The sequence below is a fragment of the Odontesthes bonariensis genome, chromosome 21 (genome assembly GCF_027942865.1).
Source record: "Odontesthes bonariensis isolate fOdoBon6 chromosome 21, fOdoBon6.hap1, whole genome shotgun sequence".
NCBI classification, from domain to species: Eukaryota; Metazoa; Chordata; class Actinopteri; order Atheriniformes; family Atherinopsidae; genus Odontesthes; species Odontesthes bonariensis.
The window spans coordinates 16,772,350-16,799,836 of NC_134526.1; the positions used below are offsets into that span (position 1 = coordinate 16,772,350).

General features: G+C 41.2%; 1 protein-coding gene across 5 annotated transcripts; it reads left to right on the forward strand.

The window, feature by feature from the left end:
* The first annotated feature begins 270 nt into the window (after positions 1–270).
* Positions 271–27,476, forward strand: arhgap17b (Rho GTPase activating protein 17b). 5 transcript variants are annotated; one of them, XM_075454975.1, is made up of 21 exons: positions 271–658; positions 4,836–4,875; positions 11,935–12,039; positions 12,543–12,619; positions 12,814–12,925; positions 13,243–13,319; positions 13,497–13,599; positions 13,970–14,038; positions 14,151–14,232; positions 14,914–15,041; positions 16,426–16,537; positions 16,623–16,704; positions 16,882–16,962; positions 21,597–21,710; positions 21,834–21,925; positions 22,451–22,586; positions 23,400–23,681; positions 24,320–24,441; positions 24,528–24,938; positions 25,494–25,535; positions 26,080–26,168. In XM_075454975.1, the coding sequence occupies exons 1-20, from the start codon at positions 606–608 to the stop codon at positions 25,499–25,501; spliced, it is 2,286 nt and encodes a 761-aa protein (XP_075311090.1). In that variant the 5' UTR covers positions 271–605; the 3' UTR covers positions 25,502–25,535; positions 26,080–26,168. The 5 variants fall into 5 exon arrangements, with proteins under 5 accessions (XP_075311090.1, XP_075311088.1, XP_075311089.1 ...); XM_075454973.1 differs by having other exon boundaries at positions 25,494–25,545; positions 26,080–26,164; XM_075454974.1 differs by having other exon boundaries at positions 25,494–25,539; positions 26,080–26,163.
* Positions 27,477–27,487: the final 11 nt, after the last annotated feature.

Sequence of the window (27,487 nt, forward strand, 5' to 3'; positions counted from 1 at the left end):
CGGATGTGCTTGTGTATTCGGGCGTGGGGCCCTTTACACGTCTGTGCACACGGTCATACTGTTGTCAGTGTTTAATTTTAATCATATGTCTCTGTTTACCAGCAGCTTCTACTAAAGAAATTGCTGTGATCTAAAAAGGCTTTATTTCCACTCTCAGATGTATGATTCTGTCAGACCAGGGACTGAGTCAATATTTTTTCTTTTCTTTTTTTCGTTTAAAGGTATCACATGTCACCACTGGGCCATGCGTCTTACAGTCGGGGAAGTAGAGGCACTTCCTCCTTCCCACCTCACTGGTCGTGCTGAAACCAGTCACTTTAACAGAGCGCCTGACATTAGTAGCAATGGGGAACCTGAAGCCCGTCAGAGCCCGTTTCCTCTGACTTTGCAGCTTGTTTGTGGCGTTTCACAGCGCCGGGTAATGTCACCAGGTTTGCCAGGGTTATCCACTCCATTTTAGTGCGTAAAAGTGATCGGTGTACGACTCGATTTGACACAATGGCTGCGACGTAGAGCAACTTTGGATCTACGGTTTGATGATCGACAGCGCTCCGCGGTGCCGCAAACTTTTACAGACTTGAAGGAGAAGCCGAGAAGACGCAAACATGAAGAAGCAGTTTAACCGCATGAAGCAACTCGCCAACCAGACTGTTGGAAGGTGGGTGTTTGATTTATGACCAAATACTGCTGCAGAGTTTATGTCATACTGTTGTCGCTCTTAATTTGTACGTTTTATTGTCATCTGTGTTCTTGTTGTGGGCGGCGTCGGAAGGGCTGGGCCATGTTTTCTTATAGGAAATACCTGAAGCTGTTTTTCCTTTTAGGAGAGCTGAGCATTTGTTTCCAATTCAGTCATTTCAGAAATGTAGTAACCTTCTGTATTGTAATTGAAGAATTATTATTATTATTGTTTTTAACACCAAGAAAGCAATAGATGTTTCTCTACATGTAGCTTTAAAGCTGATAGGCTATTTAAATGATCCAGAGTTGCAGTAAAGTGGTAACTCCATTAGATTTCTGCAGCTGAACATTCTTGTCCACCCTGATTAATCTGTCATTAATCTTGTTTTTGGAGTCAATGTTTACTCTGTTGACTTTATGCCAATCAGATTTATTGTGATACTGAAGAAAAAAGTTTTCTGAAATGACTGAAGTACATTTTCTATTGGCCACATATCTAACTGCAATAGCTCCAACTAGAGTAGTTTCCTAATTTTCTTATCTGGGATCAGCAGTGTTGAGCTATGTAATGAATTTGAACGTCTGATCTTTCTCACTGCCCACTTTTGACTGCAGCATCTAGATTTAATGCACTCGTGGAATTTCTTAAGATGTAAGCTCGGACATGCACATAAACGCGTTTCCTGATGTACGATGGCACAAACGATAAGATCGTCCTCTGCCCTTCCCTCCTCTCCCTTCATCTTGGTTCCCACAGGGCTGTCCAGCCCTGCTCTCCATCAGCAGCCGCCACAGAGACCATGTCTTTGAGGATCACTTTATCAGTGAATCGATCTACAGCCCTCACAGGGTTTCTTCGAAAATGCCTTTCTGACCGATACCCTGTGTGTTCTAGCTCCGTGGATTGCTCTGTGACATTGTTCCACATGTTGTGCAAGAGCAGTAAAAGTCAACTGAGCAGACTTGACAGCTTGGTTTCTGAAAAGCAAATGTGTTTGCAAGCACGCTGACACCCTGGATTATAGCTGGATAGCGTTTAACAAGCCAGAAATGCTCAGGTGTCATTTATGGCATGGCTGAAAAGAAAATGGGGGTTAGAACACAAATGGAAGAGATTTGTTTTTTTTAATATATGAAACAAACCATGCTGTCAAGAAGCGACTGGTTCAGTAACATGTTTGTCCATGTCTGTACTGGTTAGCGTCTTAATGCATAATAAACCGTAAACCATTGTCAATGAGTGCATGTAAATGGGATCTGACAACAAATACACTTAATGCAGCAGGGCCAAATAAAGTTTAAGCTGCTTTCAACAGAGAAGATCTGGTGGACAAAGCAGAGCAGGCCAGTTTGTGATGATTTGCTGTTCTCTGTTTGGCCCGTGAAGGGAAGGGCAGAGAGGGATTTTGTGGAGTAAGCATTTCCACAATTGTTGACGGGGACGCAGCCACAGAGGAGTGCTTTCACAAAAAAAGGAAGCCAGTTTGATTTGCATGGGATTAATGTGAGGAAGCAGCTTGAATCACATACAGTTGCATTGTGGTAAAAGACTGCAGGGTAGTAGCGCTCACAAATCTGTTCACTTTTGGAGAACCAGGGAGTAAAAAAGCTTCACAGAACCATTTTACTGAAAACCTCAACAATGATGCAAAACATGACTTGATAACATGATGATATGAACAGGCTGTGGTTGATTGATTTTTATACGAGTTTACAAGTTAAGTCTATAATCTGCACACAATGTACGCACTGATTTTGTGCTTTATGCTCATATGCTGTTTGTACTTTTAAGTTTCTTTCAGCTTGTGGTTCTCCAGCATTGAGGGAGTCTATTCTAAGAACAAAGGCTGCTGGCCAGAGCCAAGCTGTATTCCAGTCAAATCAATGCTAATTCACTATTGATAAGACTCTAATGATTGCTCATGTATCTTTTACCTTCAGAGGCGAGCCACTAAAGCCTGCCGTGTAATGCAATCATGAGGATCACTGTGATGGTTTTCTGACTGCAGATCATCTATCTGGAGTTAAAACAAACTGCTCATCTCAACTATCGTGTGATGTGTTTACTATGATTCACTTATTCAGTACAGATTGAGTCCTTTGCATCCATTTTTTCTACCCCCTAAAATCCTGTGTTGCTCAGATACTGCCTGAAACCAGCCGTTCAGTATTGTTTTTTATAATTTGCCCTAATGTTGAGACACAGTTCCTGAGTTTCGGTAACAATAACATTTGTTAGACAGTTTCTTTAAGAAACAAAACTAAAAAAAGAATCCACAGTTGTCCAAACACAAACTGTAATTTCTTTAAAGTCCATATCCAACAATTATTAATCTGCCAAAAAAGTCTTTCTACGCTATACGCTGTTTAGCAATATTGTTGTAATTAAGGTGTAAATGTTTGAACCAGAGCGTTATTTTCAAGAAGATGAAAGCTAGATTGTACCAACTTGCATGCAATTGGACGTATCTGGGAGGATTCACTTTCTATTGCTTTCAACAAGATTGGAGATGCACCGGTTGGCCCTCGCAGCTTTCTAAGCCTTTGCAGCTCTCGTGGCCGTCCTGGCCACTCATGACTGAGAGCTGTGGCACCTTTTTCAGCCTTGCTTTTCCTGTTTTCCCCACCTAGCTGGTGCTAACTTCTCCTTTAGCTTGCTCTTGCTCCTCATTTAATTTGTTCCTCATAGCACGTGCAAAAACTCCTGCATCAAAAGTTGGCGCGATTGATTCTTTGAATGTTTTTTACGCTGAATAATCCGTCTGTCTGACATTGCTGTTCTGAGACTGTAGGTGATTCTCTGCTAATTCAAAGCAGAAGTCTTAGCAGCACAACTTGATACATTTTCAGTGGAATAAATCTGAGATAGCAAAAACTGGATTTTGACCAGATTTTGATGGCAGTTTGGCTGCAGCATATTGACAGAAAACTGACCATGTAAAGATTCTTGGCACCATGCGTGTGATCTGATCCTCCAGAACCAGTGTTTTCACTACGTTAAAACGACTATTGTTGTATCTACAGATGGCACCGGTGCTTTTTTCGCAGTCCAACATGTTACACTTCCACTTCTTCACAATAGCCCCGGACGGACAAACAAAACATGGACTTAATTTGCCATTTATTGACCAAATACTGTATCGGCTTGTTCAACATTTAATCCTTCGACAGTTTTTATGCCCACTTCTGGTTGCATCTTTCAAGTAAGTTTGACTCGTTCTCAAGCTGAGTGCTGTTCAGTGCAGTTCTCACTGAAACATTTCTGCACAATCCCAAAAAGCAACTTTTATAAAATAGTCTGCTGTCAATTTAGCCTTCAACCAGCTGAATTAAAATCTCCCCTCATGGTCTGCGGACTGCAGCCAGGGGCGTTTTCGATTAACTGTGAGGATATTTCAGGCATGAGTGAGATAAGCCTGTGCTGTATGTGGACTGTGCAACAAGAAGACCTTATTCCTGAGGCTTATGATAGTATTAGGTAATAACTCATGTGTGGGAGAGAGTTAATTGATCCCTCTGAGATAGTGTGGACCTGAGCTGGGAGACGGACCGAAGAGATCTTCTGGGATTTGCGTGTGGAGACATAATATATGTGTGCAATGGTGTATTTGTTACATATTGATGATACAGTTAGATATTGAGTGCGATTACTTCATTTGTTGATCTCACTGGCTCAGAACGATTCAAAACCAAGAACTGTAAAAAGAAAGTGCCGATTTCTCTGAACCTGTTTTTTTTTTTTTTTTTTTTTGGGTGATGTCGGCATTTAGTCGACATTTCCTCGAAGCTTTGAGGTGATGTCATGGCAGAATTTTCCTGCAAAGTCTGTCACAGCTGTGTTGTGTGTCTCCACATCAGGAGGCATCTTGGCAACTCTGACCCTGACACACATACACACTCTCACAAAGACAAATACACACCTTCCCCTGTTGCCATAACAAATGAGGTGCAGGCACATGACTCAAGGAGAAGTGTGTTTTCAGACAGAGTGGAGGAATCTCACAGGTTCAGCAAGGCCATTAGTGCACACATGTTGACTGTGTGTTTACAAATGCTACTCGGTATCTCATAATGCTCATGTGCATCCTCTCAAGTATATTTGTTTTTCATTGTTTTCAGCTTTTGACTGTTTGCCTTTCTGTTTCTCTTCACAGGGCTGAGAAAACTGAGGTCCTGAGTGATGACCTTCTTCAGGTAAATATCCCATGCTGGTGTTCATTCTCTATGACATGAATTGTGCGGTTACCTGACTGAAATGTGTGAAGTTGCTCGCACCAGTGGGACAGTGTTTTTTTTTTTTGTCATGGTAAACACAAGGCAAAATTTCACCACATGCTTTTTGGAAATGCAGGCATTTTAATAATGTTTGAGAACATTAGTTCACCAACTTCACCAAGAAGTTCAGAGATTTGCTCTCTCATCAGCTTCAAAGGTTAGTTTACCAATTTCTTGGCAATTATTTTTGACAATATTTGACTTTACGTTTACGAAAAGCCACACTATTTATTTTCTTGTCATCACGGTTGTAAATGAAATGTATTTGGAAAGCTGCATCTTGAAAACGTTGTGTCTACCTTTTTGTCCCACCTACTTGTGAGAAATAAGGGACATTTTTGCGTTTCACTGTAAAATTCTTCTCAGAAAAATCGCTGAGGTAAAAGCTGACTGGTTTTGCTCCCCTAGCAGCTAAAGTTGTGCCTGCATGAGACTGCGGAAACTGCACGATTCTAATTCTGTCACTCGCAAAGGGTGTTTTCAACAGAGTTTACGCCAGCTTACATGAAACTAATCTGCATGGAAACAGTTCCTTTAAAGCACATTTGTAGGGTGATAGAATACGAAAGTTACCAGAAGGGCTTACAAGATCCTCTCAAAGGTCTCTGTTAAAGCCATCATGTCTTTGCAGCTCGTTGCTGCCAAGTCTCTGCAGGCTTGGTGTAAAACTGCTGCCATCAAAACATTACTGGTTAGTTTTTCATTCAGTCATGCCTCGCCAGCTCAAGGTTGGCATTGTAGCAGAAGTGCCTCATGGTTTTCCACTCAAAGCGAACTCTGGCTGTGTTCTGTTGTCATAAAATCAGCGTGGATGCACACTGGAGTGTGTGTGTGTGTTGGTGGGGGATGGGAACACTCTGCCTTGTGAAACTGTGAGATCACTTTTAGGAAAAGTGTGTGAATAAATACAGTATGACAGCCCCGAAGAAAGACAGAGCACGTTCAGAGAACAAGGGAACTTTTGTGGAAGGAGCGTAAAGGTAAACGAGTGAAAGGAAAAACTCCAGCAGGCGTCGCAGAGGTCAAAGTTTTATGACCTGCCGCAGTGAACTATGAACCTGGTGTGGGGTACGCTCAGTAATGCACCACACACCAGCAGGCTAAGCTTAAATATCTAGTTTTGAACATGAACAAATGCATATAGACTCTTATTTGTAGACTTCTCTCTAACAGTTGTCTAATTTTTTTTACCGTAAGCACATATCAGAAACAGACACGGCCCTTCCCCAGAACGCACTTACTCTTCTTTGGTGCTGAACGACAGGAACTTTGTGCTGCTTTAGACATTCCTTAAGCTCCAGCTCCCAGTGAGGAATGTGATTGTCAGGAGGTCAGCGTTGTGAAAGTGGTTTGGATATTTTTTGGCAACTTGAGTCTGTCAGAATCTGTTTTTTTTTTTTTTGTCTTTTTTTAAAACAGCAAAAGGACATCAGATAAATGTCACATGTGGCTAATGGTCAGTTTTCACAGCTGCTGCCTGACAACGGTCATCTTTGTCAAATCTGTAGTTGACTGATTCATAGACAAGTGAATCATTATCAGCATTGTGATTTAATCACACTGCCTGGAAAAGTTTTTCTCCCTCTCTCCAAACACAAGCTGCGGAAGAATAATTTTTCCTAACCCCCTCCCCACAAGCCCCTCCAGCCCCCTTGTGTGAACAGTCCAACTTGAAATTTGACACTATGATTTCCATTCTGTCACAGAACTCTTTTCTCTTCCATTTTCCATAGTGCTTTGCATTGGGTAAAGTATTTATCTTGTTTGGGCACGTCCTCACTCAGTGGGAGAGTTTAGAAGACTGTCAGACTAGATTGCATCTGTGCCTGCCTGGTCTCACACCGCAGAGGCTCAGGCTGGAACTGGTTCCATATCTCAGTATTTGAATACAAATGAGGATAAGATGGAGCGGTATTATGGTAGATACTATACTACAGTTGTATCTGATGCTGTGTGTTGTCAGTGGGCCAGCTGAAGCGAAACTTCCAAGTCTTCTTCAACTGTTCGATGAGAAGATTTAAATCACTTGTGTGCGTATGTGAAATATGAAGCAGCTTCTAAACTTGGTTTTAGAGCCTGAATTGTGAGAAATGGTTTGCGAGTTACGTGGTGGATGTAGCCAGTGCGGAAGTTTCCTTCCTTTTCCAGACTTTTTGCTAAGCTAAGCAGCTAGGGAAATGGCAAAAACTGCAGTTCTTTAGTTGGCCACTTGGAGGTGCTTTCAAAGGCGAATCAGTCGGCACATTTACATAAAACTGAGCAAAGACTAGCCACATGGGATAACGTGAATATTGATGTAAAACAGTAAAGTGTACAGTAATTACAAAATTTACAGAGCTGTAAAGGCGTCTGATTCATCCTTTGACACGGTATCAACTTGCTTGTCAACCAAGAGAATCACAAGCTGCTAACACGCAGAAATGGGGCCTATTGCCATCTTGTGCTGTGGCGACGAACATAATTTGGTCAGTTATTTGATTCCTCCCCTTGTGAATGTATACAAGGACAAGGACAGTTGTCCAATTAAATTGGCTAGTCACACTCTAACCACAGCTTTACTCTGCTGCGCGTGTACATGCACAGATGTCCATGTTAGAAAGGCAACGTTAGAGCATAAATGTTTACAGCCTGGTATAAAAAAAACGGTTCTGGTCTGCATAGATCATTTGTTCATGGCAATTGTATGAGTGGTGAATTGTTTTTTAGCTCACCTTTTTGAATAATTTGAGTGACAGGTGAGCTTTTTTGTCACAACCCAAAGGACATATATACTGTTCTCATGTTCTTAGTCATCCATCACTTGCACATCACTCATGGCTCTAAAACTCCAAGTTAGCAGCCACCAAATAACAAACTCAAGGCTTCAAACTAAAAGTTGACCATCCAGTATGACGCCACACAGTCTGATTATTGGCTTTATATTTAAAGCTCCAGTGAAAGACCAGCAAAGAGCTGCTCACCACAGCAAATTTAGAATTTCCTGTAAAAACAGAAGCTATGAGGCCTCCCCTTCTCAATAAGTCCAGTCTGTTCTGATTTGGCCTGCTGCTGTTTGCCTACTATTTCATATCAGCTCTTCTAAAGAGTCAAATTTTAGGAAAGTTTCCAATGACAAACTCAGATCACAGCAGATCACATAAAACACTTCACTTCATCAATTCATGGCTTTTAAGCAAAATATTAGTAGCAATCTAGAGTAACCATTACTACATTTGAATCCTGTTTGTGCTTCATCATCATTTAGTCAGACAGTTAGCCAGTCCTGCCAACGAGGCCAGCCCTCTAGTTTTGTTGCAGCCAGTTGCCCAGCTATTCAGTCAGCGGGAGCAACTCCAAGCCAGAAAACAAAACCCACCCATCCGCATGGTTCCTGTGTGACTCACTGAACATTCCATATTTTTGACTGGCGCAGGTCAGAGGTCGTCGGCTTACTTTTTTTTACTGCTGTCTTGGGACAAAAAGAAAGAAGTTTGCGATAACTGGCTGGTAAACCTTTGGACAGCGCTGTAACTGGGGAGTGGAAGGGATAGTCTGTTCTGTTAATTTTCACTGTGTGTGTGTGTGTGTGTGTGTGTGTGTATATATGGGGGCTTGTCTGGACTTATGACCAGGGAGTCCCCCCCCCTTATTTATTTATTTTTTCTCTCTCTTTTCTACTATTTGGCCACAGCATGTTAGGGTGTTCCTCTCTGTCTGTGCTGGTGTTTGTGTGTACAGGTCTCAGTTTCTTAAATTGAGGTAAATTCTCAGAGAAAAGTCGTGTGAGCACAATGAAATGTGCAGTTTGAGATTTGAAACTAAGAGAAGACTTCAGATCATTAAAGTCTTTTTTTGTTGTTGTTGTTGATAAGGGCTACACCCATTTTTTGCCCCTCTTCTGTTGCGGTACCATTGATGTTTATCTGATTTGTAGAAAAATTGTTGGCCAGTAGTCTTAGAATAAAAACAAAAACAAAGCTTTGTTTAATAGCAATCTTTGCTTCTTCAACACTTCTCTCTAAATACAATATTGTTATGATGTGCAGTCAAAAATAATATAGGATTTTGCTGTTTCTCTAACATATCAAATTAGGCAAGGTAAGTTTGTAGAGCACAATTTGTACACAAGGCAATTCAAAGTTCTTTACAGCTACTTAAAATCACAAGAAGGCAAATAAAAGAATTCCAAAAACATAAAGAATAATCATTAATTAATCAAATTGAAATCGAAGAGTGCATATCAATTATAAAATATTAAATGATGATACAAATACCATATGAGATCATATTTCCAATCAGCATATTTATGTAAAAATGGAAAGAGGAGTGTTAAATTCCTTAAATGATCTTTTCGACCTTGTGGCCTGGGCGTAAAGGAAAATCTGAAAAGGCTGAGACTAAATGACATTTGTATCAATCAAATAACAATATTGCCAAAGAGAAGCAGAGGAGCATGTTACAACTGTGACAAATTGTAGCTGTAGATTGTGTGATTCAACACATGCTTTATATATTTGCTATGTGTCCTGAGAGCCTTTTGTTGTACTCCCAGGAAAAAGAAAAAAAAATTCACTTTCTACAGACATTGACTGTGATTGCCAAGTGTATCTAGTCCTCGGCCGTACCGCCCACACTGCAGGCACTCAGGCCTCCTTCTCTCCTTGTTGGCACAGAGTGTTGGAAAGCTGCTTCCAGTCGAGCCATCACCAGATAGTGCTACGCTTCCATGTTTTAATCAGAGTTAAGGATCAGGTGGTGTGCAAATATATTCAATCCAAAGGAGGAACCCAAATCCAGCTGTGGTGTGGCATGAGGGAGAAATGTCTATCCAATGATGCGAAGGAAACAGTGAATTAGTAAGGATAAAAGTAAAGGAAGAAGATGGGATCATATAGCAAATGAGCTCAGACTTCAGGGCATAGCTGGATGTTTACACTGAAACAGGAAGCGGAAGTTAATACTTTGCTCCACAGACAGGCAGCTAGTTTGGTGCAGGAATCAGCATATAACAAACTCAAAACAAGAAATGTTTAAAGAAAATATGAATTTATAGCATTTATGGTACCATAAATGTCTCACTTCATTCACAATTTTGTTTTCAAATATGGCACATGCTTTTTCCCACAGTCTGAACACAGCAATGTTATTGCATTCTTTCAAGTAGATTGTCGATACATTCTGCATTATGTTAATCCTTGATGATGATTACTGGTTTAGTTGTTTGGTTTTTAAAAAGCAGATTTATTTTGGGATTTGATATAATCGGCAATCGAGGCATTAAAGAAAATTCAGCACGGACAACTCTTCTGTTAAACTATATTATTCTGTGGAAAATAGGCCCTGGTACTGTACAGCTAAAGTTAAAGGGTTAGGACCTGCAAAAGTACCAGGAAAATCTCCATAATACCTGCCTAAGATGTATAACCTGTAGACCAGGGCTGCAGTCAAAATGATTTGTGAATTTTCCTTGAGTGTATCTCATATCTCCTGTCAGAAAAAAGTTTCCCCTCTTGTCAGTAAAGACCACTATCCATCAGTCTGTGTTGACACAGACTCTTTCCATCTGTCTGTCTGAGCTGCCTCTGCTGGACAGAACTAGACAAAGGGTGCCTCCACCCAGGGAGTGGGAGGGTATTTCAGGGACCGCTGTTCAGTGCTTCTCATCATTTCTTTCTGGAGGGTCTTTTTCAGTAAATGTTTGTATTTTTCAATTATCACCTGAACCTGTGTCCCCAGTGTTCTGTTCTGGGCCCAGTTTCACTAAACTTGCTGTATAAGTACAGTTAAAGGTGTATCCCATCACTGTCACTCAGATGTTTTTTGTGTTTTTTTGTTTTTTTGTTTTTTTTCTAACCTGGTGAAGTTTAAGTCCTTGAGTCCTGAGCCTCATGCAGTCCGTAAAAGATTGTATGTCTGACAGCTTTATTGGGCTAAACACGGAAAACACTGAGAAGCTTGTTTAGGTTCCAGCTGGTTTTGGCCAGAAGTTGATAAAGATTCTTGATTTTTCTGCCAGTTTAAGGGAAAACCATCTTTGTGTAATCTGGGGGGTTTGTATGAATCAGGGTTTGAGACTGGGTCAGCAGACTGGGTCAAAATAGTTTATTTCTCTCCTGCTTTCACCCAGCTGAACTAAACTCAGGCCTGTTGTATCCCTCGTGGAGACATAAATGATTGTCCATAATTTAGTTTCATCTTGTCTGGATTGCTGTAATTCTTTGTTCTCTTGCCAATTCTCTCTTCACAATGCATCTCCGCACCGCCTACAACTGGTCCAGAATGCAGCTCCCACGCTGCCAATTAACACATCCAAAAGGTCCCGTGTAAAACCCGTTTTGATTTCTTTTCATTGGCTCCCCATCGGGTTGAGAATCTAACATTCAGAGCATTGCATGCCCAAGCCCTTATTTATTTGTTAGACTTGCTGAAGCCGAACAACAGTAGTAGGACCCTGAGGTTCCTCTGATCAGGGGTTGTTGGTTGTAGCTCGATCACAGCTCAGAACAAAAGGAGTCTGTGGAACTCTCTCCTATTAAACTTAAGATCTGTGAACAATGTGGATGCCTTTAAGAAGCAGCTCAAGACTCATTTGGTTGAACTGGCTTTTGGTAAATCGTGTCTCATTTATATGGTTTGATTGCCTTTTATTTCGATTGTCTTGTTTTATGTGTTTATCTCAACCTCTTTTTTCATTTTTGTTTTTATGAAGCACTTTGTGACAGTTGTTTATGAAAAGTGCTATGTAAATACATTTTCCTTTCCTTTACTACATCCTCCACCATCTTCCAATGACAAAAGCAGGATGGAAAGATTGCATATGAGTGTGTGCTTGTTCAGCATCTGTGTTTGATTTGTAGCCCTCACCTGGGTTGTTGCTGTCGACCAGGAAGATGGAACGGTCGTTACGCTGCTTCCTTTGTTCCAGTTTAACTGAACTCGTCCCATCGATGGCTTGTCACTTTGGTCTGACAACATTTTGTGTCTCATTTGGATGCACAGATCGAGAAGAGAATGGAGCTGGTGCGCTCGGTGTCGCACAACACGCAAAAGCGGCTGGTGTTCTGTCTGCAGGGTCAGCTGGGCACAGACACGGAGAAGAGACATGTAAGAAAAAAAAAACTTTTATTTATTAATTTTTTTAAATTTACTGACCTTTGACTTGGACTGGTTTACCCTTACTTTACCATCCCATCATGTTGGCGACAGGCCACATTTGGCTGTATGTCTCTCAGAGAGCTCCAGCTTGTGCACAAGTGAAAACACTATGGCTCAAGCTGTCAGTATTACCGTAGTCGGGAGCTGGCATCTTGTGCTGTGAACACGTAGCATATTTTCTTAAGAGACTCAGTAGAAAGATATTCAGCCCTGGCCTCCTGCCAGCGTGACAGTCCCTGCTTAGCAGCCCCAGTCCACACAGCCAGTAAATCTGACACAACTCGAAAGGAATCACTGTTCTGTTGCATTGCCACACTTCTCTGTTCTTTTTCACATAAATCTTCCAGGCATTGTTTGACTCCCTTGCATTTACTACTGTATTTTTGTTCAACCAAAGTCACTCCTATTCAAATCATGTTTTCTTAAGAAAACACTTACCGGTCTTGTTGCAGAAAAAGCTGCCACTGACGGCGCTGTCCCAGACCATGGTGGAGGGAGGCGGTCAGCTGGGAGACGAGACTCTGATTGGGTAAGGGTTCATTACACGCAGAGGCTAATATCGGCCGGATTTAGCAGCAACCCGTATTGCATTTATTTGAATTAGACTTGCGGAAGCTGTTCTGTGTTTGTGTGGTTTCTTTTTCTTTTTTTTTGTGTTTTGATTTTATTCGCTTTGAGGCAAGTAGTGTTAACTGTCATATTTGCATACATTTGTGTGTGTAGCAAAATGATGGACGTATGTGGGGAGGCAGAAAACCGGTTAGCCACAGAACTGATGCAGCATGAATTACAGATCGAGAGAGATATTCTGGATCCTCTCAATCAGCTAGCAGAGGTGAAAACACACGCTATCACTCTTCGAATTCCCTCATGACCTGCTTGCAGCTGTATTAAAGTATTTATACTTTTGTCATCGCTTTCATACAGGCTTGATATTTACAATGATTTGTAATAATTACAATAATTAAATGAAGCATTTCCAAGTCCTGTCTTGGATCTGTTTATGTGCATGAAGTGTTTGATTGCCTTCAACATTAAATCATTTTCAGAAGTGTTCTGTTTAATTCATATTGACAAAATGTTCTCATGGGAAAGTTGATTCCAGTGTTGAGATTCATGCCATTCTCATGATCCTCCCCGATTGTCCCACAGGTAGAGATCCCCAATATCCTTAAACAGAGAAAGCATCTCGCAAAGCTGGTTCTTGACTATGACTCAGCAAAGACGAGGTACATTTCCATCTTAAAAATGTCCAGGCTAAAAAAATAGCAATGCAGATTTTATCAAGCCTTGTTGCATTTTAAACGACAACTGTGATAGGAGGTTTGTCCTTTTCACTGTGTGAAGATTAACATAGATTGTTTCTTGCTTTTTCCTGCAAATGTGCTTGAATGTATGGCCTCCAGGTGGTACCAGGCAACAAAGTCCAACAACCAGGCCATGGCAGCTAAAGTCGATTCGCTCAAAGACGAGATGGATGAAGCTCTCAATAGAGTAGAGATATGCAAGGTACTTAAAAAGGAAATATCTCTCCTTCAGTGCACAGTTTTTAAACATGTTTGTTTTAGTAACTCACAGTAGTTGAGTATGCTGTATATACAGACTTTAATGGAAGCATGTCTAAACTTAATATCTGCACATTCCAGTGGGGACCTCTGTCTAATGTCAGGATCATGTCTGATTAACTGGCTGAACAAAGGAAGCCTTGTGACAGGAATGGATCAGTACAATCATGCCAGGCACATTATTAGAACCATGTAATTAAAGGTCATTGCTTTGTCATCTGGAGTTCATCTGTGTCTTAATGAGGAGTTTATTGGCAATGCACAGCAGATAGGTTAAGGTGTGCCATCATCTTTGCTGTGTTTTTATCCTGCAGGACCAGCTCTCTGCAGACATGTACAACTTTGCTTCAAAAGAGGGAGAATACGCACGCTACTATGTCATGGTGAGTGCAACTTAGTTTACAAATCAAAATTGGATTCAGTTGTGGTCAGTGTTTCATAAATGTATGCTTTTTTGTTATGTGGTCTGTGCTAATGCTCGTGTGCTCATGCCAGCTGCTCGAGGCCCAGGCAGATTACCACAGGAAGTCTCTGGCTGCTCTGGAGGCAACTCTACCAACCATCCAAATACAACAAGGTGAAGAACAGACATTTGTTAACTGTGCAAACACTATTGTACAATACAAAGAGAACTCTGATGCTGTTAATGGTAATGTTTTCCAATCTTGCTTTGTATCTGATTTCTGTTGCTCAGCAGCTTGGAGCTTCGTTCATATCGAGAAATATCATTTTTGAATTGTTGGACTATTTAGCCCACACCGAAAGTTGGAAGCGGAAGAAAGTCTCGGAACGTTTTCTCACAAAGTTAATGCACTGCCATATTGAACATACTTCAGTCAATAGGTCGATTCTGCCTCTGTGCATGCAAACAATCATAAGGATATGATTTGGTGGCTAGTATAAGATGTGGCTTGACTCAACTTAGCATGTAACTGTACTGATTGTAACGAGCTGAGAATGAAACCTGATTTCCAGGAAAGGATTTCTTTAGGGGGAAAAAACAGGGAAAACAGGTTTCCAGGTGTCTCTTTATATCTATGCATGTGCATGACAAAGAATGGAAAAGTATCCCTGTGACAACAGAGGAATAGAATGAAATGAGAGATCACGTAAAAGTAATCCAGCCTTCCAAGTCTGACTAACACTCACAAAAGGTGACCGCTGTCACTTACGGTTTTAAAATGTAGACATATTTGCCGCAGATGGTAACACATATGAGTACTAAGACAGCTCACAGATGAAACTCCTTTTCTTCTAGACTCCTGGATGGATAAGCCAGCATTTGGCACGGCCCTGGAGGAGCACCTGAAGAGGAGCAACCGTGAGATCGCTCTGCCCATAGAGGCCTGCGTCATGATGCTGCTGGAGACCGGCATGAAGGAGGAGGTATGGATGGAGTGTTGCCTGGAAGAAAAAAGTGGAGACATTTTTTTTAAAGTGGGGCAAAGTTGATGGTTAATTGACCAGAATATGCATATAAAGTTATACATAAAAAAAATGCTCCTCCCTGTTTGAGTTGGAAGGATATGTGGGTCATGTGGAAAGCTCTCTAGAAATGATGGAGCGTACAGTTTGGAAACATCTGTAGCCAAGTGGTGGTCAGTGGCCTGCGGGCATTAAAACTCTGTGTGTGTGTGTGTAGACATCTGTTATATATTAACGTGTTCACTGTTGAACTCTTTAAATGTAACAGAATCAACTGGACTCCCTATGGAGTATGATTTAAGGCATTTTTTTAAAAGGAAAGTAAACTCTTCTGCTTTGTGTCTAGGGATGGGAATTGATGACATTTTTATGATTCCAATTCCATTTTCGATTCTGCTTAACGATTCGGTTCTTTATCAATTCCCTTATCGATTCTCATTTGGGGGAAACACGGTCGATTAGCATCAACTTTGTTTAGTTTAGAAGTAACACGAGTCATGACCTTACAAACCCAACAACGGTGAGGTCCACATTGGTCTATCATGGCCTGGGTAATTTAACTCTTCCCTGCTCTGGTGAAAGGAGAAGCTGGAGGTAGACGGGAACTGGGGGTAGTACCACCAGCCTCTGGCTCTGAGCCAGTCAGGCTCTGTCTCTCATGATTTCATCTAAATGTAATGCCTGAGAAGGCATTCATTTAACCTTAACCGTTACTAATAGCAGGTTTTACAATGAGGCAAATGGCGCTAACATGATAGGCAGTGTTTGTTAGTTTGTTAGTGACCTGCAGTGTTAGCCGAGGACATGCTAACGTTGCTGGGTTCAGATTCACCAACGTTAGTCCGGAGCGGATCGAAAACGCGACATTCATTCAGAGTTATTGCATGTTGGTAGTATTTCCTCCCTTTGGTGAAATATTCACTTTGCAAATTGCCCTGTTGTCGTCTTTTTTAGGGATGTGTAACCAAACTTTCGAGCGTTTGTACCGCTTGGGCGCCATGTTTACTGTTGACTGCTGGCTGCACTGGACACCATTCGTGCCCACTGGAATCGATAAGGGAATCGTTTGCAAAATTGTAAAACGATTCCAAGGAATTGAAACGCTGGGAACCGGTTCTCAACAAGAACCGGTTTTCGATTCCCATCCCTATTTGTGTCTGACTCGTGCTTCTCTTGAAAGAGGATGAGCACCCATTGGTACCAGAACAATTCCTATATTGACTCTACCAGACACTTACTTCTCCTTTCCTGTTACCAACCCAGACTCACTTCTTTCATTTGAGGTTGCAAACCAGATTTGTGTTTAGTTACTGAAGAGTACTCATTCTCTGTATCTTCCTTCCAGGGCCTCTTTCGGATAGCTGCCGGAGCTTCAAAACTGAAGAAGCTGAAAGCAGCCCTGGACTGCTCCACCTCGCAGCTCGAGGAGTTCTACTCTGATCCCCACGCCGTCGCTGGTACGGCCTCCTCCACAAATTCAGGAAATGTGAAACCATCTGCCACAGATCTTTTTCCTCATAATATTTTTTTCTTTTAACACAGGAGCCCTGAAGTCCTACCTGAGGGAACTTCCTGAACCACTAATGACCTTTAGTATGTATGAAGAGTGGATACAGGCCTCCAAGTAAGACAGCATACACACAGATGTGACTTTTAATATCTGGCAAAAAGACACACTCTCACAGAGCAACTATAGTTTAAATGCATGCGTAAAGTAGTATATACTGACAGGCTGTGGTTCTTATGTAATAGGCAAATGTTGTCTATATATATATAAGTGTGTGTGTGTTTGTGTTTTCAGTGTGGCTGACCCTGACACAAGGCTTCAGGCCTTGTGGGTGACATGTAACAATTTGCCAAAGACTCACAAAGCCAACTTCAGGTAGGAGCACCATCAACTATTTTACAGAAGTGAATTTTGTGTATGTTGAAAAATGATGCAATACACAATCTTGTTGACACAGCAGAAGTCTAAGCTTTGTTTCTAAAAGTCCACCAACAGAACTGAATGTGAGGAGATTGCCCTAGTTCCTCTTTTTGACTTTTGATAATGCCAGTATGTCGGATGTAATTTTGATCTCTTAAGGCCAGTTCATGGATTCTGTTTCAACATGCACAGACTGACAGGGACTTTGGGGTTCTATTATCACTACACTTTGGGTATGTGTTGCTCTGTAATGTCAGCACATTCCACTTTCATACAATAGAAAAAAAAAAGCCATGTGAAAATGGCAACAAAAGGAGAAGAGATGAAATTAAAAAAAATAACGAGTAGGAAAGGAGTGGATAATGGCCAATTTCCACACACAATCTCTCCTCAAAACAAGTCAAGCATGTACTAATCAAACTGGAGTTGATGTGTGTGGCATGTTTGCAGTGCATACAGTGTTTCTGCCAAGAAGCAGTTGTCGATTAAATGTATGTTTTAAGGAGGTTTGCCAACGGGCAGATGCAGAAAGTATGGAGTGGCCCATAGATGCCTCATTAGAGTATGTAACACCGCATTATGTAATAACGCCGCATTATGTAATAATGTAATAAATTTTCACGCCATTATGTAATAACTGCCGCATTTTGTAATAATCTGCCGCATTATGTAATAAACTTCTTGAATGCAATATGTAATACATTTTGCCGCATTATGTAATAAGTTATTACATATTGCGGTTGTTACTACATAATGCGGGTGTTGCGATTTTTTTCTTTAGCAAAATGTAACAATTGGTGCATTATGTAAGAACCAACCGAAATTGACATTAAAACAGCAAAATAATGTGTATTTTACTCAAAATGAATGATCCTAGTATGTCACAATGTGGGACCTATGGCGACCACATAACTCTACAAAGGGCTGCTGAGATTTTCAATGTTCAGTTTCTCGTTGTCTCCTCACTAGGTGTTGATGCATCTTCCATTATATCTCAGTCTAATAGATATTGTGACAGTTGTCCTTTGTTAGCCCTTGGACACATTGCTGAGGGACATGGAGAACATTACTTTAAGGTTGGGTAGGGGATCTTTTTCTGGAACATTTTTTTACATATTGCTTGAAATACTCTTCACACCCCCATTGCAACCAATTAATTAAAAGTTTTGACACAAATATGAAAAGTTTTAGTGGCCTCTAGAACGTACAATCTAGGAAAAACACGGACCGTTCACAATGATTCTGATGCCGTCTATCAAACTGCAATCTGCTCCTCCCTCCCCCTCCTCCCCCCTGTGCGCGTACCCTGCTCCGTGAACGAATTACGCGTCCAGAAGCTTGGCAGGAAGCTAAACTAGAGCCAGCTTGGCTAGCACCTAGCATTATTAAACGTATAGTTAGAATATACTAAATACTAAATACGGCAATGATCGATGCGTGCTGTCAGAACAGCGCTCGTGCACCTTCGTGCTCGTGCGCATTCATGTACTCTAGAGGCGTGGCTTCGGGGGGAAAGTGAAGAAAAGGGTTGGGACTTTTTACCGTGTATTTTCAAAATGCAGCTTCGCTGGACTCAAAATCCAGGATCTCCTACCCTACCTTTAAGTCTGGAAGGATCAGTCTCTTTATTTATTGAAAACATCTTAGAAGCAGAGAGAGAAAGGATAATTCAACATAAAAATGAATCAGACCAAGAGAGTGATAATGAAGAACTCACACCAAACGACAACACAGACAATGAAACTCTTACTGATGGACCACACGATGATGCCACACTGAATGAACCTCACAATGATTCCCAACTAGATGAACCCCAAAATGATGTCCATCTAGATGATCAGTCCAACGATGATGCTCAACGAGACCAAGATGATGTCCAGTTGTGTGGACCTCCAGATAATGATGCAGAAAACAGAATGCATGGCACACCCATCTTGCCTACAGAATTGCTGTCATTTATCATCCAGTTGACCCTTAATGCAGACTCCTCAATGCTCTGGGCATTTAATAGAGTTTGTAAACTTTTTCGAGATCTTGCAGATCCGTTCCATCCGCAAATCTACATCAGAGAAACTTTAGCTGACACCCTAAACTTGGATTATGATCATGACAATTCCATAAGCATAATGAGGCTCTATAAATCCGCTGGACACAGTAGTGGTCTTGCTATTAGACTGAGGGAGCTATTCAGCCAAAATAGCAGGTGGATGATGGCCTGGCTTCTGATAAAGCACATTGGTCATGGTCATCGTAAAATCAAGGACATTTTTTGGAAAACCTTAGGGCTATATTTTGTTTTGCATTGTAGGTAGATTTTCTTGAGTCTCCCGAGTTCAAATGTAGATTTTTAGATGGGTTAGTTGTGTGGTTATATGTGTGCCATGGCCTGTAATAGGTCTAGGACATTGTTAAATTTTACGTTTCCACTTTATTATCCACTACAGTTCCATTGTGTGTGTGTTAGGCTCTATGCTGTGGCTGGATTGTTTTTCATTTAGTTGATTGAGATATTAGGCCTATTATCAAAGATTGCCATAATATTTGCTGTTCATAACACATTGCTCATCCATGACGTCTGTACCTCTACAGGATGGTATAGTATTGGGCTTTAGAGAATAAATCATTTGAAATAATTAACTGTTCGACATCAGTCATTTGTTCTGCAACTATTTTTTGTCTCTTACTCTGGGTTTGCATGATATAGGCTATCCTACATTTTTGTGTCAGAATAATACTTAGTATAATTTTGTGACACTGCCAGTGCTACATTAATGCAGGTACTATTACTGTAGGTGTTATTGGAAATATGCATTATGAAGGAAGGTTAAGGTTACATGGAACATGACCTTTATTGAATAAGCTAGACTACATGGTGTTGTTGTGCACAGCCCATGTTTAATTATTTGGTGTTGTATGTCTTTTCTTTACTGCTGCTTGAGCATAGACAGAAATTTAGTTGACAATTTTCTAAATTGGTTAACTATCAGAAGCACTTACCTCCAAACTTGATCTCATGACTAATCTAACTGCAAATATGAATTAACCCCTTGTATGTTTAAATGAGCACAACCAAAGTTAAAAGGTGGATTGCTACAATGTAAGCTGAGCAATAGTTGACATACTGTCCTCTTAAAGGTAGGGTAGGAGATCCTGGATTTTGAGTCCAGCGAAGCTGCATTTTGAAAATACACCGGTAAAAAGTCCCAACCCTTTTCTTCACTTTCCCCCCGAAGGCACGCCTCTAGAGTACATGAACGCGCACGAGCACGAGCACGAAGGTGCACGAGCGCTGTTCTGACAGCAAGCATCGATCGTTGCCGTATTTAGTATTTAGTATATGCTAACTATACGTTTTATAATGCTAGGTGCTAGCCAAGCTGGCTCAAGTTTAGCTTCCTGCCAAGCTTCTGGACGCGTAATTCGTTCACGGAGCAGGGTACGCACACAGGGGGAAGGAGGGGGAGAGAGGAGCAGTTTGCAGTTTGATAGATGGCATCAGTATCCAATCATTGTGAACGGTCCATTCACAATGATTGGATACTGTTTTTCCTAGATTGTACGTTCGAGAGGCCACTAAAAATTTTCATATTTGTGTCAAAACTTTTAATTAATTGGTTGCAATGGGGGTGTGAAGAGTATTTCAAGCAATATGTAAAAAAATGTTCCAGAAAAAGATCCCCTACCCCACCTTTAATTATTATTTTTGAGTAAAATACACATTATCGTGCTGTTTTTAATCAATGAAAATGTCAATTTCGGTTGGTTATTACATGATGCACCAATTGTTACATTTTGCTAAAGAAAAAAATCGCAACACCCGCATTATGTAGTAACAACCACAATATGTAATAACTTATTACATAATGCGGCAAAATGTATTACATATTGCGTTCAAGAAGTTTATTACATAATGCGGCAGATTATTACAAAATGCGGCAGTTATTACATAATGGCGTGCAAATTTATTACATTATTACATAATGCGGCGTTATTACATAATGCGGTGTTACAGAGTACTCCCCTTGGTCAGCCCGGGAGTCATAAAATTAATCTGAGGGATGAAATATAATTCCATTAAAAAAAAAAAAAAAAGTTTTTTTTTTTCCCCAATTGTGAAATCTCTAGGTTTTTCTGTTAGAATAAAAACAAAACAAAGCATCATCTAAAACAATCTTTCAAAAAAGTTTCGCCAGTTTAAATTCTCAGAAATCCCATCCAGACAGTAGCTTTAAAGTTCCACTGTGTTGGATGCAGGTCATTGTTTGGCCACATTGCAGACTGCAACCGTCTGTATGTGTATAAAATGTACACAAGCTCATCCTCCCCTCCCAGGGTGAAGTATGCTATAGAAAACCTGAAAAGCCTGCTCTCAAATGAATGTTTGTGGTGGAATGTTAGGAGGAGGACTGCAGATGCAAGTTGCTTGCTTGAGGGCTAATAACACAACAATTCTAATTTGCTTGCAGTGAAATTTATACTTGTTTTCTGCCAAAAGGAAAAAGAACAAATGTTACACACAGGAACTTAAATAGCTTGTAATACAAATCAGCTTCTTGGACTTTTTAAGGCAACCTGAGTCTATGTCGCAGGTATCTGGTGAAGTTCCTGGCTAAACTGGCTCAGGACAGTGATGTCAATAAAATGACTCCCAGCAACATTGCCATAGTCTTAGGGCCCAACCTGCTGTGGGCAAAGGCAGAAGGGTGAGTAAACTGCATAATATGCCTCATATCTATATTCCTCACTTGAATGCAAAATGAAAGGGCTACTTAAGCTGGCCGATCCTCTTCTTCTTCTTGACTGTCTTGTTTTGTTTTTATACCCAGGACGCTGGCAGAGATGGCTGCAGCTACATCAGTCCATGTCGTAGCCATCATTGAGCCCATTATCCAACATGCTGATTGGTTCTTCCCTGACGGTAAAACATGTGTAATAATTCAACTTCCCTCTGCCTTATCCAAAAGAAGCCTTATTAACTTTATTTGCAGTGTACTGAACATTGCAGTGTATGCTGCTTCCTAACGATAACAGCTTAAACTTCTATCGTGTTTTTTTTTTTTTTGTCCATTGCATGCAGCTGAAACAAATTATTAGTAGTATTTTCCACTCATTCTTGACTACAAAACACTGACCTCCTCTTACTTTGGTTTCCCAACTGCCCTGTCTTTGTCTAACAACATATGAACAACATATAATACGTCAGCTCATCTTCTCTGTGTTGCCAGTGGACATTCTGGTTAATGTTAAAAACCATGTGGCATTTTGAGTAAATGCGGCGTTTTAGCTTGCTAATACTATTAACTGAGCCCTAAGGGCATCATATTCTTAAAACAAATCTGAGGGTAGACTTCATAGCTTGTGTTTCATTGCTAACCATTTTCATATTCAACACTGTCAATTATTACAAATAAATTTTAACTTTTCCATTTTCTCTCTCCTGCAGATGTGGAATTCAATGTATCAGGCATGTTTTCCATGCCCTCTCATCCACCCACCCCAGACCCCGAACACGGCCTGGACAGGAAACGCCCCGGCAGCCTGGGGCAGGACGGGGACAGTCACACTCCCCGTAAAGACAGGTACCTGTCTCGCCCCAACCTCAGCCTCAGCCTGCCCCTCACCCTCCCATCCCGCCCCAAGACACTGAGCAGGCAGGAGTCGCGGGGACCAGCTGTGTCAGCTCTTTATGTAGTGGCCAACGAGTCCATCACAGTCACTGAAACACCCACTGAAGATCTGCCCAGTCCAGACTTCAAAGCTGTGCCATAGTCTAATGTTGCTTTCTTTCCTTTATTCCCTAATAAGTGAAAGATGGGAGGATGTTATGTGTGATTTTGTGCACTAAATTATGTTTTACGTGGGAGATTTCATCATAAGCTAATCAACTATGTTTTACTCAAGGTTGGTACAGAGGATGAAAAATATTTCTCTTTCAGATATCTTCATGAAACACAAACCACTTTCATTATTGTTGGGACACCATTTTGTCTATTTCTTTATGTTACTGTTGTGTACTGTTATGTTATCTCCTTAATTTCCAATTAAAGCTTAGGCTACACTGTAGGTTGCCAGTTTTATGTTTTGTGTGGCCTTCCTGTGTTGCATTTTGTTTGTACGGTGTGGCATCTGTTTCTTTTATTCCTGCAGTGACATTGCAGTCCAAAGTTGTTCTCTTTAGAAGGTGACTGTCATGTGGTTTTATGTCTCGTTTGGGTTCTTCTTTCTGGGCTGGTTTCACTTAACTCCGGAAGTGCCGTCTCTCTCTGTCTCTTGCAGCGTCTGTCCCTGCTCTCGCTGTTCTTCAGTCTCTCTCGGCCTCCTGCTCCATCAGTCTGTTCAATGGCGTGTGGTTTGCCCTCCTGAACTCTCTCCCCTCTCCCCCCACTTTATAGCCCTGTTAACAAACAGCCGGAGCCCCTTCCACGCAGAGGCAGCGCTGTAAATAAAAAGCAGACACCACTAACCTCACCCACCTTCCAACCCCTTCTGCCCCCTCTGGAAGCCGGGCGTCCCAGCCAACTTGAGCCACAGCCACAGGTTTTGTCCCCGGCTACAGAGGTGGAGCAGCCTGACCTGACTGTTGCTGGTATTGGTGGTGGTGCTCTTGGGGGTGGGGTCCAGGTAGCCACAGTGCAGCCTCAGGTTGTAACCCAGCTCAGCGCAGAGGACAGCAGGTAAGGAGCGAGCTGAGGTAGCAACAATACTCCCACCGTCTGCTCGCAGCCAATCAACCAATCCGGAGCCCACCCACCTTTTTATATTTGTTGTGTGTTTTATTGGTTTTAAATTTACAGCTCTCATTCTGGATGTTGAGAATAACACTCATAATATGCACAACATTAAGTTTGGCTTCATTAATTAAAATGTAACGCAATCATTAAATGTTCTGTCCATGCAACTTTCACTCTTCCCTCTACTGGTGATGATCAGCTAAGCCCAGTGTTTTTTTTTTGTTTGTTTGTTTTTTTTTTAAATGTGCCGTCCCTCCTTTTTGCCTGCATATCAGTCTGTTTGTCTGGTTGTTCGACTTCCTTGTGGACTTGTTTGATTTCTGCATGCAACGCGTTACTGAAAATTCCTGATTTTATTTTATTTTATTTTATTTTTTTTTTGCATCTTTTTCTTGTCTTTACATTACTCTTTTTTTTAAATTCATTCTTCTTGTGATTAACTTAACTGTGATTGGTCCTTGAATTAAAAGTTGTTTGTTCTATAGATGATGCATGAGTTTTTAAACCCGTGCAGCTGTTACTCGTTGAATGTAAAGGACAAATGATGTGGTTTAACGTTTGGACCTGTTGTATTTTCACAGCCCCGCCCGTGAGCTCATGTCCACCCCCCCTCCACAGAGGAACGGGTCAGTCCATCTTACAGTAGGAACCCCGCACTCTCAGGGTGGGTCAAGAGGTCCTAGTCCACATATGAGCCGCAGAGGTGAGAACTTATACTTTCCTATTCCAGTTCTTTACTATCAGTTGTGTTTTAGATGACGTCTTTTTTTTAAATGTTCTGCTTTTAAGGCACCAAAAAGCAGGCACCAGCTCCACCCAAACTGGCCAGCCCCTTCACCTCTCAGTCCAGTAACACCCAGACACCTGGCTCTCCCCATTACCCACCCATCATGCCTCGCCGTCACGCCAGCAGAGAGAGCATCCAAGCCCCGAGCCATCCGCCGCCACAGCCTCCTCAATCCCACAATGCCCAGGGGGAGCCAGAGCCATCTCCTCCTAGCACTCCCACCCCTCCCGACACTCCGCCTCATGACGGCTCACACTCCAACTTGCTCCCCTCACACCACTCTGGATCTCTGCCTCGCCCCTCTAAGCCGACTCCAAAGCCACGGCTGCGACCCAACATGCCGCCGCCCCCACAGCCTGCAGCAGATGACGCTGGTAATGGCATCTGCAGCTCTGCCTCCAAGATCATAACGGGTAAACCGCTCTTTCTGTTGGTTTATGTCAGTATAGATGAGTAGGAATTAGGAGAAGTTTTGTGTTTTAATAGTAACAGTAATGCAGCAGTAAATCAACGAAAGTTAGATATTATTCTGTGTACTGTCAGAATTTTTTCACGATGTTCCAATAGTTCAGTGGAACAAATTATATATTTAAAAACCCACTCAAGTGAAGGTTCAGTGTTATGATGTATATTTTAGTGTTTGTTGATTATCATAATTTTCTTTGCTGGCATTTTTGATAAAAAAGGATTTTTCAGTTCAAGCTTCTATGAAGGGGAACATTTCATCTCAAGGATGTGCCACTATTTGTCAAACCTGGTTTCCTTTTCGTGGCATTTCAACAACTGAAATCACTTTCTGCTCATCTGCTGACACAGTCTTCACTTCAGCATTGAGGGATTTCAACTTCCTCTCAGGGCATTGCTGTATTTAGCTCTCTGGCTTCTGGTTTCACTGTCTCGTACTGTATCACACACTAAATGGAGCTATGGTGATCTGAAGCATGACAGGAAATGTGTAAATATTGCAGATGTCTGAGCTGCCGGCCTGCCTCTAAGATGAGCTTTGCAAGGCAGGTAATGGTAAGGATCTGACTGGCTGGTGCATTCGCCTTGCTTCTATGTTCTGTGCATGTTTGTGTCTTTGAAGGGAAAACAAATAGATCTCCTTTTAGTTTACACATGTGCTTTACATACTGTTTTTTTTGTATGTATAATGGCATGTGCTTGTGTGTGAATTATTCCTAACATGCTTGTGATTAAATTAAATGGCTTTCGGCTACTAACCTTTTGCTGTGTAAACTCACATTTGACAAAATACTGTCTGAACAAGTCTGTGTAAAAAAAAAAATAAAAAAAAAAAACAGTTGTTGCATTTAAAAAAAATAACACACCAAGGAAACTCTTTGAAAAAAAGACAAAGAAAGTCTCCTCTAAGAATGTACACAAATTATATTGACAAGATTCAATACTGAGAGCAATCCTTGGTGTCTTACCAAGGGTGGAAAGGTGGCACGTGTGTTTGCTCCCCAGTTTGCAGTGTTGTGTGTGCAGTTTTGTGGGTTTTTTTGTTTATTTATTTGTTTGCTGACTGGTTCCCCTAACTGTCCTGTGCAGATGGAGGTTTGGTTCTGAAGGGGATTGGAAGAGCTTTCATCCCCCAGGTGACTGAGAACCGAGAAGAGGTGGGCTCTGCTGGTCAAAAGCCCACCTCCATCCCAGAACCTCACATCCGGACGGAGAGCACTGCTCTGTGAAGACACGCACAGCTGGTCCAGATTCAAATGTTTAACTTCAGATATCAGACGGGTAACCCGCACTGCATCGGTTCACTCTAGATGCCAGTTTGCTCTCTGGGGGAAAAAAAAAATATGACTGCCTTTTCACCTGTTTATGCTGACCCAAACCAGAAGCCTCGTCTTAGAGTGGTGGCTTAAACCACCACTTTAAACCACAGCCAACACTTTCTATATAAGACTTCATACTGAACTATTTTTGCTCTTTTAAACTGTTGCGTATTTCAAGACTGGACTGCAGAGCCTTGCTAGACTCGAGGCTAAAGGGACCTTAACATAGCAGCTGAACTCAGAGAGTGCTGGAGGTTTTTTTCTCTCTCTCCCATTACTTGTTTTTTTTTTTTTAATCTCACCTTTGATTATAGGAATTTTTTTCAGAGACAGAAATCTGAGTCTATCTTTTGGAATGTTTTACTTTTAGACCCTTTTAATTCACTTTTCTTGTTCCTCAGTTGAGTAAAGATTTGAGCTTTAGCCACTTCTATTTATCCTTATTTCACGTTCTTTCACTTTCCAAAGCATCAGTTTCAGCTGGTTAAAAGTGATGTTCAGCACACACTGCAGTAACGTTTCAAGAAGGACCCAATGAATGACAACAGGCCAACGAAAATTAAGAGCTTTTCATGACATTATGGTTGCTAAAGACCAAATATCTTGGCGAGAGTGCAATATCCTCCAGTGCCGACCCATCCACAGCATGTACACTCGATGCTGTTTTACTTCCTTATATCTTGTGGTTCAGTGGAGTGGAATTTGTGTTTTTTAACTGGATTTTATCTTATTTCCTCTGAGATAATCTACGAGCTGAAATCTGTATGCTCAAAGACTTGCTTTTATAATTCATGGGGAGTATTTTTCCTACAAATTTGATGATCAGTCCCCCTCAAACTCAAATCTCTGACCAAATGCAACAAAACTATTCAAATAATCTTTGTGAATAATTTTTACTAAAAGCTTTCTTTTTTTATTCCCAGCATTTTTATGGTGGTTCTTCTGCACATAATGCATCATACAATGCATCATTACCCTTAATAATGAAAGATCGTTGGACAGTGTTTCATGTTGTTTTTCATTTGTCATTTTGTTCAAATGTAATGTTTCATCAATCTGACTAAGCTGTATAAAATGATCCCTTTCAGTTGGTCATTGTCAGTTTGAAATTGTTTTGGGCTATGATGTAAAAACAAAAAATAAACAAACAAAAAAACCTGCTTAAAAGTTTCTATCAC

Coding starts and splice junctions, on each gene's coding strand:
- arhgap17b (XM_075454972.1), top strand. CDS start 606: ATGAAGAAGCAGTTTAACCGCATGAAGCAACTCGCCAACCAGACTGTT. Junction 659..4,835: donor GCCAACCAGACTGTTGGAAG/GTGGGTGTTTGA, acceptor TTCTCTTCACAG/GGCTGAGAAAACTGAGGTCC. Junction 23,682..24,319: donor CTCAGCGCAGAGGACAGCAG/GTAAGGAGCGAG, acceptor GTATTTTCACAG/CCCCGCCCGTGAGCTCATGT.